Source organism: Corythoichthys intestinalis, chromosome 14, assembly GCF_030265065.1.
Source record: "Corythoichthys intestinalis isolate RoL2023-P3 chromosome 14, ASM3026506v1, whole genome shotgun sequence".
In the NCBI taxonomy this organism is placed as follows: domain Eukaryota; kingdom Metazoa; phylum Chordata; class Actinopteri; order Syngnathiformes; family Syngnathidae; genus Corythoichthys; species Corythoichthys intestinalis.
The window spans coordinates 46747238-46768167 of record NC_080408.1 but is presented as its reverse complement, the minus strand read 5'-3'; the positions used below and the strand labels follow the sequence as shown (position 1 = coordinate 46768167).

General features: G+C 39.8%; 1 protein-coding gene across 3 annotated transcripts in view; it reads right to left on the bottom strand.

The window, feature by feature from the left end:
* The window catches only part of LOC130929742 (piezo-type mechanosensitive ion channel component 2), a 179793-nt gene that overhangs the window by 90676 nt on the left and 68187 nt on the right, over positions 1–20930 (bottom strand). For all 3 annotated transcript variants that reach the window (XM_057857178.1, XM_057857179.1, XM_057857181.1), the window contains exons 6-10: positions 20123–20381; positions 19839–20052; positions 10777–10951; positions 1253–1372; positions 918–953 (exon numbers count right to left, since the gene is read on the bottom strand). In XM_057857178.1, the coding sequence (XP_057713161.1) occupies positions 918–953; positions 1253–1372; positions 10777–10951; positions 19839–20052; positions 20123–20381 (804 nt within the window). The remainder of the gene's footprint in view (positions 1–917; positions 954–1252; positions 1373–10776; positions 10952–19838; positions 20053–20122; positions 20382–20930) is intronic.

The window sequence follows — 20930 nt, the reverse complement described above, 5'->3', positions numbered from 1 at the left end:
TGTGGCTTTTAAAAGGAAGCAGGTTATTATACAAACGAGCATCATATTTACTTTTTTAAAAAAAACAAACAAACAGATAATTACACATATTTAAAAGCATGGCTTTCCAAATTTTGCCATGACATAGCTCTCAGCCGCTACACTGGCACCGATAAAGCTTGCCAGAAGCTCATCAGACTTACTCAAAAACTCAGGATTTTATAGATGAATATGGCTCAATTTGATATATGGTGCTACAAAAATACAATTTTAAATGGATGAGCATTCACTATTTGCAACGACAAGAGAACCCAATGCTAGCGTTGATTAGCAGTTTTCAAGTGGCACTCGGAGGACTTTATTTCCACAGTATAAGTTGCTATATAAGGGCTAGTGCTACATGTTAACCATTTTTAAGAGGATATAATCCACTTCAAGTTTAGAAGGCAAGGTAAAGTGGATTATATATCTTTGCAAATGTAGTGACCTGTTTTATAAAGTTATTTTGTTTTGAAGCATTCAGACAACACGAGTTGGTGATGTTGATGCGTGTTCATCTGGTTAATAAATATATTTTTGATCAATCAAATATTTCTGTGCAACATCTATGTAAATATCAAATGTTAAGCTATTGGGCACCTGTGGCTTATAGTCAGGTACGGCACATATGTGGATTTATTTCTAAAATTCGATTAAATTTGGCCGATGCGGCTTATAATCAGGTGCGCTTTATAGTCCAGAAATTACAGTAGGTAAAGTAATAGTTAAGCAAATAGTGTAATTGCGTCAAATCAGTAGTTTAGTCAGAAAAGAGTACACCAAATGAAGTAGTAAAGTACAGCAAGGAATTAAAGTAACCAAACGAAATTACGAAAACACAGTGAATAATAAAAGCTAAGGAAATCAGTCAGTACATTAGTACATGTTGGTCCAGTTACCTCTGTTGTGCTGATGGCATCCTGGGTAGAGAGCAGCTAAGGCGGCAAGAGAAAAGAGCAAGCCGGGCGAGAGTGGTTAAAACTGCTTTGCACCTTTGCTTATATTACTTGGAGGCAGCTCATCATGATAATATTATGCTCTGTTTTTCACTTGACAAGGACTTTATAAATTGTGTGCTAGGTGCAGGATCAAACCGGATAAAGAGACCAAAAAGCACAGCTTCAACTTGCTAAACTGTGAGGCCCCACTTTGGATAAAGATAAACGTTAAAATGATGTTTGGGGAAATTTGTCTTACTTATAAAAATCCCAAACTGGTTATGAAATAAACACACATTTTTCTGATCAGTGCCTTGCCGGGACTCCCACCACATCTGCCTCTTCCTGTTGGCGGAGTTATTTGTCCCGTTTCCGACCAGCTCGTCTTCCTCGCACGCGTCTTCCTCCTCGTCGTCCTGAAACAACACAGATAGTTACTCTGGATGGAGTCAGAGCGTCTTTCATGTTTGGATCGGATTTGCGCCAAAATACATGAATCTCTGCCAGGTTTTGTTTGTGCTAAACGCTCGAGTTCTAACAGACATAAGCCTCTTTGCTGTACTTTACCAAAATTGTTGAACAAAAACAAAGGCCTTCAGCCATGGCCCACTATTGTTCACTTTGTTCCACATATCTGTGGGCTAAGCATACATGACGAGGGCGGAGCTTAACAGGGTGCGGCTGCACCCGGGCCTCTAGGGTCCCGGTTTGCGGGCGTGTTTGTATGAGGGGATGGTCAAACAGTAAGGTAAGATGATGAGTAGCGCTGTAATACAGTGTCTAAGGGCGCTTTCACCCTAGCACTGTTTGGTCCTTTTTATGTTGACCAGAGTTCTTTTCCTCAGACAGTCCGCTTCGTTTTGTAAATGTGAACGCGCATTTCAACTTCAGTTCGGACCAAACAAACGAACTCTAGTCCGTTCAAAAATCGTGGGTCTCTGTCCGCTTTAAGCGCACCCTGCTTCGCTTGTGAATGCAAGCGGAGATGGGTGCGCTTATGCTACACTACGTGCAGCTCCACGCCCCCTTATATCCCAGGAGGGTGGTATTTGCTCTTCTAAATTTCTCCAATCAATGAGCGCGTCTTGTGTCCATGTGATGCTACTCTGAAAGTTCGGTTGGCACAGTATGAATACTGAATCTTTTCAACATGTAATTTGCAAGTGTTGTTGCGAGGTAGCTTTCCAAGTGGACCCTGGTCCTCTTGGTCTCATGCAGTGCTTCTCAATTATTTTCTGTTACGCCCATAGGAAGACGTAAACGCTCCCCCACCCCCCACCCCCACCCCCAACTCTCTGCTCCCACTGTAAATACTATAATTTGTCAAAAAAGTATTATTTTAATAAGTACCGTATTTTCCACACTAAAAGGAGCATCGAGGTATAAGGCACACCTTCAATGAATGGCCTACTTTAAAACTGTTTTCATATATAGAGCGCACTGCATTATAAGGCGCAGTAGTAGTAGTTGTTGGGGTTGCATTATGCATCCACTAGATGAAGCTGCGTTAAAGGTAATGTCATGCCATGATTAACTAATATTGATCCATATATAAAGGCACATTGGATTATAAGGCGCTAGGGGTGTAAAGGTACACAAAAATCTCGGTTCGGTACGTACCTCGGTTTTGAGGTCACGGTTCGGTTTATTTTCAGTACAGTAGAAAACAAAATGCAAAATATAAATGTGCTAGTTGTTTATTACACACCTTTGTGCTTTCAACAATAGGAACATTAGCCTATACAAAGCTAGAATTCTGCTCAAAAAGTAGCGGGTATTTAAAGATAATCCAACATCAATTTGCCTTACAGACCCCGCGTATTGGTCAGCTTTCTTTCTGAAAGAAAGAAGAAAAAAGAAGTCCTGTGCTAAAGAGAAAAGCAATCCCAATGACAAAGATTTTAACATATATTTTACAAATGAAATGCCTCAATTAATCTTTTTTTTCTTTCTTATGAACAGTTTTCAAAAGCTTTATTGGTGGATTTTCTCAAGTTAAAGCGCCACACAGAAATTAATTTAATTGTGTAAGCAGGATCTGTGTCTTACTATTTAATTAGTGTTTTAGCTCATTTCAATTTATTTCATTTAAATGGGCTATTATTTATTTTATTATGTGTTTAAATTTTTCAAATGTGATGTAGTATTCATTCATATTGTAATTTTATGTTGTATAACTTTAGTTCCTATGTGAATATTAGTTCCTACTTGTTTTGTTGTGGTAGGAGGGTTTTGTATTGAACACGGAGCCGTGTTGGTTATTATTATAGCAGAGAAGACAGCAGTAAATCAACAAAGACAAGTCAACTGTGCCCCGATCTACCACTCAAGAGATCTGATGGACTCAAAAAGTGGGTTACGATTGCATATTAGTTTGAAAATCGACCGGATCCACCATATTTTTACACGAGCGACTTCCGGGCTGCCCGATCCTAGCTACCAGTAGTTGTATTGACGCAGGATGGTCGCGTCTCGTGTCAAATAATAAACTCTGCCGTTCTTTTCGCATGCGTCGTGTTGAGCCGCTTCTGGGACGCGTCTAACACGCGGCCGCACTGCGACTGGTGTGCATTGGCTGATTGACTTTAACGCCCGCGTTTCACTGCGTTCTCGCGGCGGCCATGTTGTCGCGCCGTTGACGTTTCTGGGTTATACTGTCCTTCCGCGGAGTAAATATAATCTACACAAAGAAACTGTAACCTGATCGCCTCACAGCCTCGAAAAGTAAGGGTTACATTATGTCAGAAACTTGTTCAGTACGCCTCCGTTCTGAACCGAGCACCACGTACCGAAACGGTTCAATACAAATACATGTACCGTTACACCCTTATAAGGTGCACTATCGACTTTGAGAAGATTGAAGGCTTTTAGGTGCCCCTCATAGTGCGGAAAATACAGTACGCCTCTGCATAACATTGTGCCCTATTTAATAATAAAGGGAAAAAAGTAATATTGATCAACTTACAATGAATAACAATAACTTACAATAACTTTATTATTATTGTTTTGTTTGTAACAGAAAAGAAAGCGCATCAATTGGCCTGAATTGGGGGGGGTACACTTTTAGCCCCTTTCAGACTTATATCCTGCTGAATTCCCGTGTAAGATGACACGGGATTTAACCGTCTCATGGGTTTCATACATGGACAGATGTACTGGGAATTATCCAGGTTATACACTTTCAGACGAAAGTGTTGACGTGTCGGAGACACGGGCGCTCACTGTGCAGGGACGGCGGGGGTGGGATTTTACAACCCGGATAATATGTCTTTTTTGGTCGGCATCGACAACAAAATAGACCACTCATTTCCAAAGATGGACGATGGACTGTCTCTTCCTCAGCTTAAAGATCCAGTAGCAATTTAATTTTATTATGTTTCCAGTTTATTGTTGCCATCTTTCCAGTTTGCCATGTTGATAATTGTGATGTTTGTTTACCACTTTTCGTATTACTCGCAAGAAAGAGGAAATAACGATCAGCATGCCATGATATTTACGTCCTCAGCCTTCACGTTGTGACCCAGGAATTAAACAGCTGCTTTCACACATGCCGCATCCAGGGTAAATCCCAGACATTACACAAGGACGCGACCCGTTTAATGTCTGTGTCATCTCCGTGTCAGTCGACTGAGGAAATTGCTTTCAGACATAGGGGCTAGCCATTTCAATCCCAGGATTTAACCGGAGTTCAGTGTATGTATGAAAGGGGATTTATTGTTTCTCCACATGTACTCGTGCAGTTTTTCTTGTATTTTGAGGTTAATCTTTGCTTAGTGGAATTTGTACACCTATTGGTCATGTGAAGTTATGCTGTCCAATCACAACAGCAGGTTGGCCATCTAAACATCTAATATGGCTGCCGCCGCGCGTTGAGTTCAAGTCGCATTTTCCCAGTTTGCTTGTTTCTTGGAGCCGAAATGCATTGAGGAAAAGATGAAGGCTTTTTCTATCCAATGCCGGCAGAAATTTTGTCATGGTGCTTCGAAATGTTAACCCAGTATTCCAGATTGAGTGTTCCGCCTATCCGCTACGAATATATCAATCATGGGAAAGATCCAATCGAGACCTGTTTCATAGTCGGGGGCTTAAAAAATATGGGGCTGCTGATTGGACGATGGCTCGTCTTGTCACACTCGGAAAAATATCTTTCTCCATCTAAAAACTGCTTATAGTGATGTTCTTTGCTCCTCTTTGAATTAGGAAATTAAGTGTATTTCTAACAAAACTTCTGAAATTGAACTATCTATTCGACAAGTACGGCTTTGTATTCTGACATTGTATTCAACCAGGTAGTTGCTTCTTGGTCATGTCTTCAGCTCCCGCCTCTTTCTCCTGATTGGCTCAAAATCAGATGACCAGGGAAGTGGTTGGACGGTTGAGGTTTTCAAGATGGTACTGCATGATGAATCAATGAATCAGGAAATAAAGGCTATCAAAATACATGCATGCCTTTAGGTTGCGAACAGGATAATCTGTGTTGAGCTCAACTTTCAGTGGCAGCCATGTTGAATTTACAGTATACACAGCACACCCGCTGTTGTGATTGCACGCCGTTACATTGGCTGATGGCTTAACAGGGTTTAACAACCAACAGTTTGTTTCTCCTTCGCTTTATTAACCAAGGCGAAACTACACATTTTCTAAACTCTAATTCCAAAAAACAACCCAAAAAAATGATATCCGAGAAACCATAAAAGAACACAAGGTCCATTATAATCTGATTATTGAGCACGCCCGCCAACTAAGGATTTATACGCTAACCATGTTTTATTATTAGCCTCTTCTAAAGTGAACACAAAAGGGATCAATACATGGATACAGCCCTGTCAGGCCTACAAGTAATGACCTCGCACAAAAAACATCAGTCTATAGCTCCATTACAAGACAGAGGCGCAGCGCTGCAAACCATGATGTGAAAGACATTAAAGTTCTAACAAAGGGCGTAGGTTTGCATAGAGACGGTAGGGAAATAACACTACCAACTTTTCAGGATGCTCAAATTGTCCCCACCAACTTTAAGGCAATATACTGTATATAGACCCTACCCACGTGACGTCACAACTCAGCCCTCCTGACTGGTGCCGCCCAATTGTCCGTCAACACATCGTGTTTACCTGTTACGGCTACGTACATTCCTCCTATTTACGGCGTGTTTTTCTGCTCGTTAACATTAATAATCAAATTGGTGAAGGCGTGTGTGGCGGTCAGTTGCAATAACAGAGAAGATAGACGGAGAGACTTGAAGTTCTACCGGATTCCGAGAGACTCGGAGAGGAGAGAGCGAGATGGGCTGCTGCAATTCGACGAGAAAACTGGGCTCCAAACGATTACCACAGATTATGTAGTAGTCATTTTATATCTGGTAAGATGCATTTAATATATATTTAGAGGATTTTGGGCTGACAACCACAATTAAGATCATTGCTAGGCTAATCGCCGGCAACATACAACTATGTATGTAGTGAGAGTGCTATCGCTAAACCATATAAACATTAAAAGCCCTAGCTCCATTGACAAATGACATGAAATACATTAGACTTGACAGTGGATGTTAGCAAGAACAAAAGATTTTGAATTGAAAATTTCGTAACTCACCTTTCCAAGCACAAGATAGATTCCTGCCGAATTTTCGTGGACGAGGACCTGTTTCACCCAACCAGCAACGAAGTATTTATAAGCCTCCAAGCTCTTAAAGTTTTTCAAACTTTCGTGAGAATAGGCTGATTTTGTGTGGACAAGATAGTTGTACATATCAGGGTAGCTAGCAGATGTCAGGCAAATACGGCTGAGACAGCGGGTCGAAAAACATCGATTTAGGCATCAAATATGGATCTGGCGAATGGATAAACTGAAGCTTTTCCACATAACGCCTTTTATGCAACGCATCAAGTGAGTTTACGGCATCCGAAAGCACCGGGTCTTCCATGAAATGCATTATGAATTGCTCGATCAATTGAGACCATTGATAATACAGACACAAAATGACGGACAAGGGGGCGGAACAATACAGCGATCACGTGATTTTGTGACGTCGGTGGGTAGGGTCTATAGGTAATTTAGATTGCCTTCCCATATGTTGTAAGGATAGAATTTGCCAGTCCATTTTTCCCCTTAAATGCACGTTTGATTTGCTGATGACTTGACCCCCGCCCACTCACACACACACACACACACACACACACACACACACAATCACAGCCCCGACACAGATACAACATGCCGCCTACTCCGTCCCCTTCGAAGACAAGGAATATTAGAAGCGTTCCTCTGCCAGCAGCAGCCACTGTAAGTAATGTAAAATTATGTCAATATTGTAGAGGTTGGGAACACACCACTAATTTTGCTACTGAAAGTCATCAGAGTTAGCATAACATTAATCTGTGTGAATTTCCCGAACTTGGCTGTGCTTGTGGACAAAAGCAATAGTGAAGGACGGCTCCATTTTAATTTTTGTTATTTCCTAGGAAGTTTTTTCAGTTATATTTGCTTTCTTTATTTCTGACGGCAATGTTGAGTGGTCTGAAGACAAATGTTTATTTTTTTTTCGTTTCCTAGGTAGTTGAGATTATAAAAAAGTTTGTGTTTATTGTGTATGTTAATGTAATTTACGTATGTTCAAATGTTGTAGTTTAAATTTGCTAATAAAATCTAGACATTTACTCTAGACGTTTTCAAAATGTTTTTTTAGTAGTTTTTTTTTTTTTTTTAAACAGGTTTGAATCGAACGGTGTATAACCTGAACCAATAGATATGCACTGCAAAACACACCTCCTTTAAAAGTAGTTAAATTGCCTTATTTTCAGTGAAAATCAACTTGAAATAAGTGAAATTATCTGCCAGTGCTTCAATTAAATATTACTCACTTAGATTTCTTGAAATCAGAAAATAGCTAGCTGAAAATAAACTTAATAGACTTATTTTAGGCAAAAAAAGTTTGTGTATTTTAGCTTAAAAAAAAGCTTGTTTGTCAAAAATGTTCTTAATTTAAGAATAGATATTGTTCAAAAATTTAAAAGCAAGTTTTTCTGGATTTAGGTGAATTTAAAAAAACAAACTTTTAGACGTATGGGTTTACAAAGAACAAATACTTAATTTAAGTGGAATAATCTGACGTATTAATCTGTTAACTAGTCTTTAACACTCAAAACAAGATGGAGAAAACTATTCGACAAGATTTAAGAAAAAATATCAGATCAAGACGTTATATATTTGCAATGTGAAAGTTAGTCTGATACAGATTTATTTATTTTGCATTGATCATTTAGCCTATCAATTAATTTTCAAATTCGTGAGAACCAGTGTTGTTTTCGTCAATAATGACGATAACGAAAAGATTTGATCAACAAACAATTTTTTCATGTCGATGACGTCACGGTGACGACCTAAAAACATGTCTTGGGAAACTAAAACATAACGAGATGGATGCCAGTTGTCGTCCGACGATACTAGAACGAGATGGTATTTCGTCATAGTTTCCGTCATAAATTCACAATGTGTGATATTTTCTTATCGTAAGTGTTGTTAGCACGCATCGTATCAGTGTTTGCGCGAGTCATTCATGTGACGTGCCCCCGCCCCACACACAGGCTTACTCACCCGGTGAGTAAGCGTGTGCCTATTCTAGGCTCCTTTTGTGAAACATACGTGTCAAGTGCTGCTTGGTAAATTTTGTTTTCTTATCTTGGCTATGCCATGTTACTTTAGCCTTTATAGGTCCGTGCTGAGTGATCATCACACACTAAACTAAATTGTAGTGCTAGCATAGCGTTCACGTTAGGATTAGCATTTAGCATTTTAAATGCTTGGAAAACTTTTTACATAGAGTTTGTGCCGTCCAGGTGAGTTTAATTAACTGCAAATAATGTGCTGTTTTCCTGCCGATTGGGTATTACAGGGGTCAGCAACCCTGGTCCTCGAGTGCCACTATCCAGCTTGTTTTCCATGTCTCCCTCCTTTAACACACCTGAATCAAATAATCATGATCATTATCAGGCTCCTGCAGAGCTTGCTGATGAGCTGATCATTTGATTCAGGTGTGTCAAAGGAGGGAGACATGGAAACAGGCTGGATATTGGCACTCAAGGACCAGGGTTGCTGACCCCTGGTGTATTATCATCATGAAGATGTTGATGTCCTTGTAGAATCTACAATTATGTGCATGCCAGTCAATGTTCATTCGAAATTGATGGACACCTCTCATTTATTTATTCATGGACCCAACCTTTCGAAGTTTATAGACGAAAACATTTTGAGAATTATTGACTAAAACTAGACGAAATTTATCTGAGTTTTTGTCGAGTAAAACTAGACAAAGACAAGCACATTTTGAAATAACTAAAACATGACTGATAAGTATTTCGTCCAAAAGACTTAAGGTGAAAATTAAAAGGGCTGCCGAAAACAACACTGGTGAGAAATGTACCCCGTTCACCCAAATGTTCACCCAATCTGTTTGGTCTTATTAATGTCCCGTCCCCGGCAAAAGGTGCACATGCAGGTTATGCTATTATATCGTCCCTCCCAATATTGAGACAAAACCTACACCCTTGGTTCCAACACACTGTGGAATGTCTTCGAGATGCAATACAGCCCATGGTGTTGAAACATGGTGCAGTGCGCTCCAAAGAAATAGGTCTCGGATTTCAGTTCCCACAGATGGAACATGTCATGATACATTTGTGTGTTCAGCCTTTAGCCTGACTCTCGAAAACAGCTCCAGGGTTACTATTTTGTCAAAAGGCTGAAACCTTTCCTTAAAACATCCAATAACAGCTGCATGGGCAGTTTCACTTTTCTTTCTTTTAATTCAATGTGTCTCAGAGTTTGTGTCCCGATAGTAGAGTTGTCCCGATCACTTATTCTTGCATCAGAGTTCGACTCACCGATTTTGAAGATCTGTCGATACAGAGTCTGATCAGATATCTTAATTTATTTATTACAAAACATGTTTTTTTTTGTTTGTTTGTTTCTTTTGACAATATCTTTGATGACAGTGGTAACTCAAGATACGAATGCTTGGGTACCCAAAAAAATCCTGTCGATATCAGGTCATTTTTTTTCCCAATTGGAAATGAATGGGGCTATCTAAAATTATGGAGAGATTTTTGTTGACCCTTAAAAGTCTTAAAAGTTTTATTTCCTCTATTGTGCACTGTTGGTGTACTGTATATAACCTGTTTTGACCACAGTATGTATAAAGGCCAAAAACGCCTATGACCATACCTGTTGTTTCTCCTTAATTTTCAAATATATAACTATTCAGTCTTGTCTTTTTTTCTGTTGAATGTTTATCCTAACAAGTCGAATAAATATTATCAGGCTTCAAAACGGTTCGTTGCACATATTTGGTTGTCAATTGGACATCAATATTACAAATTTTGACTTTTTTTTTGTTGTTGTTGACATTTTGGATCCAAAATGTTGATTTTATTTGGTCAGTGGGAAAAAAAATGAATGAATAAATAAATAAAAACAGTTTGGTGACGATGTGTATGGTGTCCTGCAAAAAAGGGACCAAACCAGGCCACTGTGAACTTTTTTTTTCGTTGAAATACTGTAAAAATGCAACATCAAAGGAATGCAAAAATCGGACAAAATAGACCTGGACCTTAAACGGTTAAATTAGCTGCCAATGACAGTGATAGACGTCCAATCCATTGGATATCTACTAGTGATAAACCAATGTAAATTCACAGCAGAAGGATGAAAAGAGCCACATGACTGGACGTCTGTCATCGTCAAAAAGTCAATGAAAAATGTCAATGTTATTAACATGTGAAATGCTTTTTTATCAGTGATAGTGTAAGGAGGAGAGCCTTACGGTAAGCTCTTCGATGGGCTCCTGCAGCCAGAGGCGTATGAGAGTGGCCAACGTGTAGTAGAGCAGCAGCAGCATGACAGGATTGACAAAGTGGTGCCACTTGCGCTTGGGGTGCACAATTAGCTTCCACGTTCGGCCGCAGTCGCTCTGAATAACGGGTGACATGCCGAAGTACCTGCAGGGAGGAAAACAGATTTTTTTAAACCGTGTGGTTGATCGATGTAGTATTTCCGGGTTAGCCAAAATATTTGCGTTTCCATCAGCATTCCAAGTGGATTTTAAGGAGGTGTTTTTTCATTGATCATAAGTAATTACAGTATTTTTGCACTATAATACACATCTAAAAGCCTTCAATTTTCTCAAAAGTCGAAAGCGCACCTTAAATTCGGATGTGCCGTATATGTGTATCAATATTGGTTAACCATGGCATGACATTCCCTTAAGCACAATTCCATCTAGTGGATCCATAATGCAATCACTACTACTACTACTGCGTCTTATAATGGAGTGCACACTATATACAGTATGAAAACAGTTTTAAAATTTCATTCATTGAAGGTTCAACATATACTAGGGGTGAGCTATATGGCCTTAAACACGTATCACGATAAATTGAGCAGATTTACCTCGATAACGATAAATGACGATAAAGTCGCCCAAGCGGACTGTTATATAATTTGAAAATCTGAATCAATGCATGAAATACAGATTAAGTTTCTAGTTGATTTAGTTACCAGCATTCAATTTGATATATTTAACAATTGTACATGCAGTCTAAACATTAAGTTTATAAAAATGTATTGTAAACAATAAGAATTCAAGTATGAGCATTTATAACAGCGTGTATGCCTTGAACAATGTACATTGTCAAAATCAATATGCCTGTGCAAACATGTCATTGTAACACAAATGACTTGCAGCTTGTTAGTTTTCATTCATCTTTAATTAATATTTTGTCCGAACAAGCTTAACAGAGAATCCACACCGCGCCATCACACATCAAGCAGCTGTGCGTTATTAGCGCCTAGCTTGCCTTGAACACGGCTTTTTAGGAAGGGTCGGACTTGACAAGTCATTGCTTACACGGCCGAGAGTCGGGGCAAACTGCTCGTATGTGTGTGTGACATGCACGAACAGTGCGTGCATGCTATCGATCCATATACTTTGAATATAAACCTGTACAGGGATTATTTATGCCTGTTATTTGTGTCCTCTTTTTAATAAGCAAAATATGATATCCCTGGAATGACGGATGACAGCCAGCATGTGTGATTGTATGGTCATTTGTTTTGATGCTTCTGCGCATGCAGGTCGTCTTGCTCAGCGCATGTCGGACTGCGAATTAGTGCGCAGATATGACAAAAAATCGGATTCGTGCATTAAGACCTGTAGTATGAACGTAGCCTCAGGCTTGTTGCTGTTAAAAAGAGGACACAAATAACAAGCATATATAATCCCCGTTTAGGCTTATATTCAAAGTATATGGATCGATAGCATGCACGCACTGTTCGTGCATGTCACACGCACATACGGGCAGTTTGCCCCGACTCTCGGCTGTGTAAGCAATGTTGAAATATTGCTTATATGGAGCAGAGAGAAAACCGATCATTCTCAGGCTTATCCTCAAACCTATTTTTATTTTTTTATGACTGTTGTCAAGTCCGTCCCTTCCTAAAAAGCCGTGTTCAAGGCAAGCTAGGCGCTAATAACGCACTGCTGCATCGCTACCGTAGCTACCGTACCGTCTCTCGCTTTTTGATGACGTAATTGCTGCATTAAATCCGATTTGCGGGACTGGACAGTACAGACCGTCGCGACAGTCTGGAAAAATGTGGCCCAGATCGGATTTAGACCACATACGAAAGTGACCCAGATCGGATTTGAAATGGTCCCGTTCTATGCGACTTGTCACGTTCAGACCGTCAAGTTAATGCCTCACTCGAGTCGGAAAAACACGAAAAAATCGGATTCGTGCATTAAGACCTGTAGTATGAACGTAACCTTAGTTCGGACACTCAGTTGCCTTGACATTTTTCCGAGTAAGGCCAACGACGTCATGCATCAAGAGAGACAATAGCTAATTAATATGCTCACTCGCCACCCTGTGGTCTGGGGTGTGAATTGCAACCTGTCAAAATGACGAATAGACTTCAGTTTTTTCCATCACTGTTTTAAAAAACCGGTCAACGACGGAAAATATTTGGTTAACGCGACCCCTGAATACCTCCAATATGATTTCGCATTTATGCGAAATTAAAGGTTAGTAAACGCTGTCATGAACGTTGCCCATCAGCTACGAGCGTTAACTCCAGCGTGTTTAGTGTGTCTAGCGGTGGTAAAACGTGGTGTTTTTCTCCCTGGCAACTGTCTGTGTTGAGAGAGAGTGTGTGTATGATGTAAACATGATATGAGTCATACACTCGTGCTTTTTATGAAAAATAATTTAATTATTTTTGCTCAGATGGTAATGATGTTGAGTTGTGGCTGTGGGTTTCGGCTCACCTAAAGTACTGCATTTATTTTAATTTCATTTTGAAGAAAATTAATGAATATTTTGATGTTTTTTATTCATTTATTTTAACTTAAAATTATACCAATTTCCAATTTGCTAATATGTTTTGTTCAATGTAACACATTTAAGAGCTGAATTGCTATACTGTGAAACCGTGTTACTTAATGTCAGAATATCATACTGGCACGTGCCTAATCACTAGTAGACATCCAATACATTGGATGTGGGGGGTGGCAGCGAATGAACATTTATTCATTCGCTGCCATCCATGTTCATTCCCTGCCATCTCTCCCATTTTAAACGGATTGGACGTCTATGGCCTCAGTAGCAGCCAATGCCAGGCAACAAATTAATTTTGTCATTTCCTGTTCATTTTCGGCATATTCCTTTTCCTAACGAAGCATTCACAGGTCACTTCCTATTGATTTTGGATTACTGAACAGAAAGTGACTTAAAGTGATCCTCGATCTTTAAGACAAGTAATTCTTAAAAGATAAATATTAGTATGAGTTATAATAATTTGATATTAAAACCCCTCTTAATGTTTTCGTTTTAATAAAATTTGTAAAATTATTTTAAGTGATGGGTCGCCATTCTTGTTACGTCGCAGTGCGTGACGTCACCCGGCCAAACTTCCAGCGTGTCACTCTTAGCTACCCCAACATGTCGTCGGTTCTGCCCTTCCAATTTGAACCAGATCGGAAAAGTGAAGAGCAGGACAGCACTGTCGGTCATTCACAAGACAAGCAGCAAAGGCAAAATGAGAACAGGAAATACAGTACCTTAAAAGAGAAGAATTGGGCAAAACTGGTGATGTACTCGCTGCAAGTGCGTCTCAATGATAACGGAGCAGAGAGTGTATGCTGTTGAGAACTCCGTTTTTTGTTGGCAGATCTTCAAGATAAGATATTGCGTTTTCAAACTTATCCCAGTATAATTATGTAGATTGTTAGTGTCCAAAGCTGTCGTATGCTTTACATACAGTACAAGCCAACAGTTTGACGGGAACAAATCCTGGAATCGAGTGTAATCCATGTCTTGTACATTATAACACGTGGTAGGTAGGATACGTGCACAGGAGTACCAAAAGGGAGGAGAAGCTTCCACTTATGCACATTTATTCACACAAAAAATAATATTTTCACCTTGACCACTCATCACTCGGGAGCTCAGCGGTACACACACACGCGTTCCCAGACGAACTCCAACATAAAAGTAAGGTCCATGTTCGAGTCACTGTCGTCACCGTAGCGTGACATAGTGGTTTAATCATTTGGTATGATTTGGGGAAAACTCCCACGAAGAATAGTCAACAAAAAAGATAGCAATTAGTAATCCAAATCGCGTTTTCCAGAAACTAGACAGATCCAGAACCAATATTGCAGCCGCGGTGGGACCGTCAGATCCAGAAATAAGACGGATCCCTTACTTGATTGAGGATCCAGGAAAAATGTTCGGGCGCCAGTTGTAACACGTGGTAGGTAGGATACGAGCATACTGGGACCAAAAAGGGGAGAAGCTTCCATTTATGCTCATTTATTCACAAAAAATAATAATTCCACCTTGATCACTCACGTCACTCCACTTGTTACCATTTGACTGGAAATTGCATCCAAAAGCAGCACATCGTGGCATTTTTATTAAGAGAGTTTAGGCAGCAATACGCAATTGTTGTACACGCTACACATTTGGAAACATCCCATTTACGTCATCACTGCGAGCCCGCAAAACATGGCACCAACTATCGGTCAAAATATGTACTAAATATGATAAAATACTGCCATTGATTCAACATTTTATGTGTTTCTAACAGCATATTTTAGTGCAAGAGAACATTTGTGGTTTATTCGAGCCTACAAGTATTCAAGGTAGTGATGCACGATAATACATTTTTCAACCAATAACGATAACCGATAATTTCCTCCTCATTCCAACCGATAACCGATAATGTCAAGCCGATAATTCTATTAAAAGATTTATGTAAAATTTTAAAGTGTACACAAAAGAAAATATTACTGTGCAAAAATATAATTTATTGCTCTTTTTTTTCAACATAAAATATGAAGAAGTATTCAATTCCAACATCTAAATAATGACAGATTGTCTAACATTGTGTAATGGTAATCTTTTGGCAATAATTACTTACAGAGTAAATACCTAAGTTGCACAAAAATACCTTTAAAAGTAAGCCATTCCTAACATATATAACATTAACACACTGCAAAACACACCTCCTTAAAACTAGTCAGTTTTATAAGTGTAAATCTATTAGAAATAAGTGAAATTATCTGCCAGCGCTTTAAGTGTATTTCTCTGATTTCTTGGAAGAAAAATAGCTAGCTGAAAATAATCTTAACAGCCTTATTTTAAGCAATACATTATTATCCTTAAAAAAAAAAAAAAAAACTTTTTTTGAATAATATTTGTGGCTACAGAATGTTATTGTTATTTCATTACAACAGGAATGTGCATATTTAAATTGATAAGTGTTAATAAGTGCCAATAAGTTTTGATTATCTACTGTGACTGTAATTGAGCAGACAAATAAGTTAAATTAATTTGAAAAGTGATTGCTAATGTTATATGCTTTATTACGCGCTGTGAAAATAATTAACTCGAAGAGCGAGATGTCATGTACCCATTCTGCAGCGCTTTGTTTACATTTGCGGCACTCACGACATGTGCTTTACAGCAGCTAAACTGATACACGGCAGTACTATTTGGATGGAGTTGGAGCTCGCATCTCCGTGCGTGTTGTTTTGTGCCTGAATTTTGTTAAGCCGAAAATAAAGGCAGCGTTACAAAGTCATCTGACCGCTCTTCATTTTACATACTGAACGCATTATTGACTGGCTGACTTCGTTTTCTCCATGTTTAAATTATCATCTAACCACTGTGCCGTCATGATAAGCTTGCTTACTGGACATGACTTTTCCAAATATCCGTGGTGAAAATGTGATTGGCATGTTTTTCATGAAGAATGATGGTCGTAGGGCTTTGTCTCTCGGGTCATTTCGGTAAAAAAAAAAAAAAAATCATGTCTCGTCTCGGCGGCTACGTTCGTACCGGATAATCCGCCCGCACCGGCCTGTTCGCCGCGGCGTAATCGGGGCCTGGCTCTGCTGGCACGCCGTGGGGGAACGCTCGAGAAACCGGGGTGTTCGCCGGAGGTCCTGAAGCCGGGGAACCGGGCTCTGCCCGCCCCGCCAAGGGCGAGGCGGACCGGCCAGAGCGGCGGGCTCCGTCGGAAGACGGCTACTTGCAGACTATCGGTCTCCAGTCGTGCCAGTGTTTAGCCTTAGATGCGAGTTTACCACCCACCTTGGGCTGCTTTCCCAAACAACCCGACTCTGTATTGTCACAAGCCTGGTAGTTTAGCTTGTGTTTACAATAGCTTTAGCATTCCCGCTAGCAGCAGCCTGTATTCGTTCCAAAAATCTTTGTGATGCAGTTTTAAATGAATGCTGGGTTAGTGGTTTTGAATGAAGACGCTTTCTTTCAGCCTCGTGGAACTTCTGCGGTACATGTTTCGCAGATGGCGAGAGCTTCGTTTTTTTTAGTAACGGCCGCCATAATATTCAACTATTTTTTGTAGTGTAACTCCGCCTCCTCAACCCCTCCTCCCTCAGGGGCTTCAGAGAGGGGAGGGGTTGAGGAGGTGGCGTGCTGAATTCTTCGGTTGCGCACATTTGGAGGCTAAATCAAGTATATAATTATCGGATTGCATTATCGGTTGAATTTTTTTATTATCTGGATTATCTGTGTGACGTCATAATTGCCATTATCGGCCGATAATTATCGGCGACCGATATTATCGTGTATCTTTAATTTAAGGTAGAGGATCACTTTAAGAATGTCCACAAAAGAATAGGCAGTGATTTCGAATCAACAGGAAGTCACCTGCAAATGCCCTAAAATGAACAGGAAGTGACATACCGATCGAGCACAGACAGTTAAACTAATGAGGTTTCTGCTAAAACAAGCAGCACCTGACTGCTATCAACTGATTACACTTGTATGACGCCAGATTGGTGAAAAGGTGTCGTCTTGTTTTGTTGGCGTGAACTCCTGCACCCACTGTGGCCTTTGTGGAATAGTTTGGAAACCACTGTTCTAAGTCAACTTCAAAAACATTCCACTGAATGTTTAACATTCAGAATTCACGATTCAAATTCAGTTTGCAAAATTTCAATTTCCGATTTTTAGTGACAACACAGACGGCTACAAAGCTATCCTTTGGCCTATCAACACATTTGTTTTTGAACATGTAACACATGCTATTCGTGAGCACGTAAATGGCATATATTCCGTTTTTCATGCAATGATTCAAATCAGACAATGCAATTTCAAATGATGTTATTCAGAGAGTTCCATAGTTCAACTATTCAAGCTAAACCATTCAGATTCAGTTTCTGATGGTACAAATATCAGACCATAGGCCCAGTACATGTGCAATTGAGGTTTTGACTTAATAAAACATTGTGTGAAGTGTGAATTGAATTTGTGTGGTCAAGCTGTGAAACAATGTGGTTGTTACTACACAAACCACAGCCAGTCGCCGTGGTCATAGATTGTCTCCTGCCTCATGCATAATATAACAAGCAGGGTGCTTGTAGTGGTGCTGTTAAAAGCCCGAACGTCCATACGTGTGCACCGACTGGGGAGAGTGATACCACCAACCCTGCAGCTGCTTTTGTTTGTTTTGATGCCTTCTCCTAATCTATGAAAAAAAAAAAAAAAAAAAAAAAAAAGGAAATATTTTCCGTAATTTAAACAAAAGCGTGTTCGCAAAAGTTATTGTGTATTGAAAGCTAAGAAAGCACTTTTTATTTATTAGGACAACTTGTTTTGTTATATTCAATTGTCTAATTAATTTGTTTGCCACTGGCTTGCAATCAGTTCAGGGTGTACGCTGCCTCTCTGAAGGCAACACGCATATTGTTCCAAAACCGATAATGAAAAACCGATGTCGATATTATCAGATATAATTTTAAAATGCTCGGCGAGATTATTGGCTACCGGATAATACTGGACAGCTCTAATAAATTATGTAAAAAAAGTTTTTAATTATACATAATTTTTAATGCCTTGAATATTTAGTTTAATGCTTTTTAAGACCTGAATTTTGAAAAAAATCCTTTTAATGACTGTCAATGCTTTTAATGACCTGCATAAACCCTGTGGATGAGTAAATGAATACATTTTTTTTTCTTCAACATCTCTTGTTCAACTGCTTGACACTGAGAGTGGAGATCTGAATGTCCGATTGATCGGAACAGTTTTAATATATCGCATGTAGTATGACATACATCCATTGTCCCAGCAAAGGGGCCATTATCACCTCCCAGGTATCCAGGATGGACCCCCGGGCCACCCGCGCCCCCATCAACCGGCTTTCAGGGATGGGATGAGGGGATGCACCACCACTAATTTTCTCCCGATTAGTCAGCAGACTATTTTTATGATTAGTCAACTAATCTAATAAATTTTTTTCTAAACTGCTCACCGTAAGCTTTAGACGCCGCAAAAAAAGCTCTTTTTGTCATTGCATATGGTGCTAGTAATCAATTTTTTTTTTTTTTTTGCAAATGATGTTAACCAGCAATTTTTCATGTTTGAAGTGTCACCTTTGAACTGCTTTTGTTTGCATTTTGGAGAAGGCTGCCAATGTTTTATAGCAGGCTAAAGTAGGTTGTCTTTTTTACCCATTAGCCTCAAGGTAGCAAAGCTAACATTTACAGTGTTTAATATACATAGATGTGTTTCCTTATTTTGTATGTTTGCAATTTAATTCTACAGCGTGTTGATGACCAATAAACATCTGTGAAAGGAACTGTTGTCTCATATGCCATCAGCATGTACGCACAAATACAGTGTATATGCACGCATGCACGCGCGTGCGGGGATAACACGCAGCCGTGAAAATTACCGCCTTCATTTTCATTTGCCGTGCGATAAATTGACTTCTTGCATATCACGACAGGCTTAGCAACTTCAATAAAAAAATTTGTTAGTTAGTTAGATAGACTTACGATCGTCCAGCTTGTAATTGTATCCTGTCGTCTTCCAAAATTACAACTGGGTGATGGCGCTTTAGGTGTTCATTCATGGCCCACGTGCAGCCAAGCTTAGCATTGAAGAGACCGGGCACAACAATGTACCCTCCTTTGTTTTGTTGAAATAAGTCAATGCTTTAGCCACTCTGGTGCGCTTTTTGGGCTTTGTGGCGCTTTCATACCAAGCGTCCGACGTTAAAAAAAAAATCTCCCGACCCCCCCCAACCTTAAAAAACTTTCTCCTCAGATCTACACAATTCACGTAGGTCACCCTTTTTGACTTCATAACAGCGAATTTCGCCGAAAGGTGAGAGATTTTCATGCCTGTCAAATATTACTAAGACTATTAAGTACTATCGTCCTAAAGACTAAGATGAAAAATTCAAAGGGCTACCAAAAACAGCACTGGCTATTAGATTTACAACAGTCATGATTTGCACAAATGTAATATTTTTGGCTGACTCCCTAACACATTTTTTCTTTGAGGACCTGACCTGATGAAGCCGTCTTCTGGTGCGACGGACTCCTGGAAAAACTGGAACTGGTAGAGGTAGAGAACCACCAAGTGCCCGGCGCTGAAGATGGCCATCAGCACGCACATGCAGCTGAATAGCAGCGTGTCAAAGGTGCGGCGTAGGGACCACCAAGTGCAAAGGAAGAGAAAGATGAAGAAGTAGACTGCCGAGGTGAGGGAAGGCAGCATCATCCCTGAAACAACCCACACGCACAATGTGGTGTATTCCGGGAAGTGTCTTGAAAGGAAGGAATGAAGCCTCACCTGTGGTCCCCAACAAGATGGTCACCACCACCTTCCCCGCCGTCGTGATCAGGTTCCCGATGACCTCCTTCACTTTGGACGCCACCTCCGCCACCAGATGCAGAATTTTCCTCTTGATGCTCTCCCTGGTTTCCTCCTCTTCCTCTTCCTCGTCCGCTTCCTCACCCTCATCCTCCTCGTCTTCCTCGGCCTCGTAGCCTCCGTCAGAGTCCTCCTCCAGCAGAATGTGATCTTCCAAGCTCAGCTTTTCGTCTTCTTCCTTTCAGTAAGAATAACTGAATTTACGCTCATACAAGCAGAAAAGGTTCAAAAGGGCAAAACTAAAAAACGTGACAATGCTAAAACCCGATCTCGAGGGGTCATACTTGAGAGTATTCACAGCTAATATTTCATCAGTTTTATCAATCATGGATAAATAATTAAAATTGGGTATGTTTATTTGTATATTATTGTAATCATACACAATAATTAATATTCATAAATAAATCATTTTAATTTAAATATAGTGTTGCACCGATACGTCTCTAAAACGACGTCATTGGGAGTACTAAGAAAAATTCTGCGGAATACGTACGCTTCGAGATCTAGTTTCCAACGATCGCCCTACTCAGACCGCCAGCTATGCACGCCACTGTAAAAAATCTCCAATAGCGTGGTGTCCATTTATCATTCTGCTGCCAATTTAAATGAGTTTATCACTAGTAGACGTCCAATGTTCGTTCCTTCGCTGCCAGTAAAAATATTAAAGTATGGAGCTTTTAGGGCAAATTTAAAATACTAAATCGATTGTAAAAACAAACGAAAAATA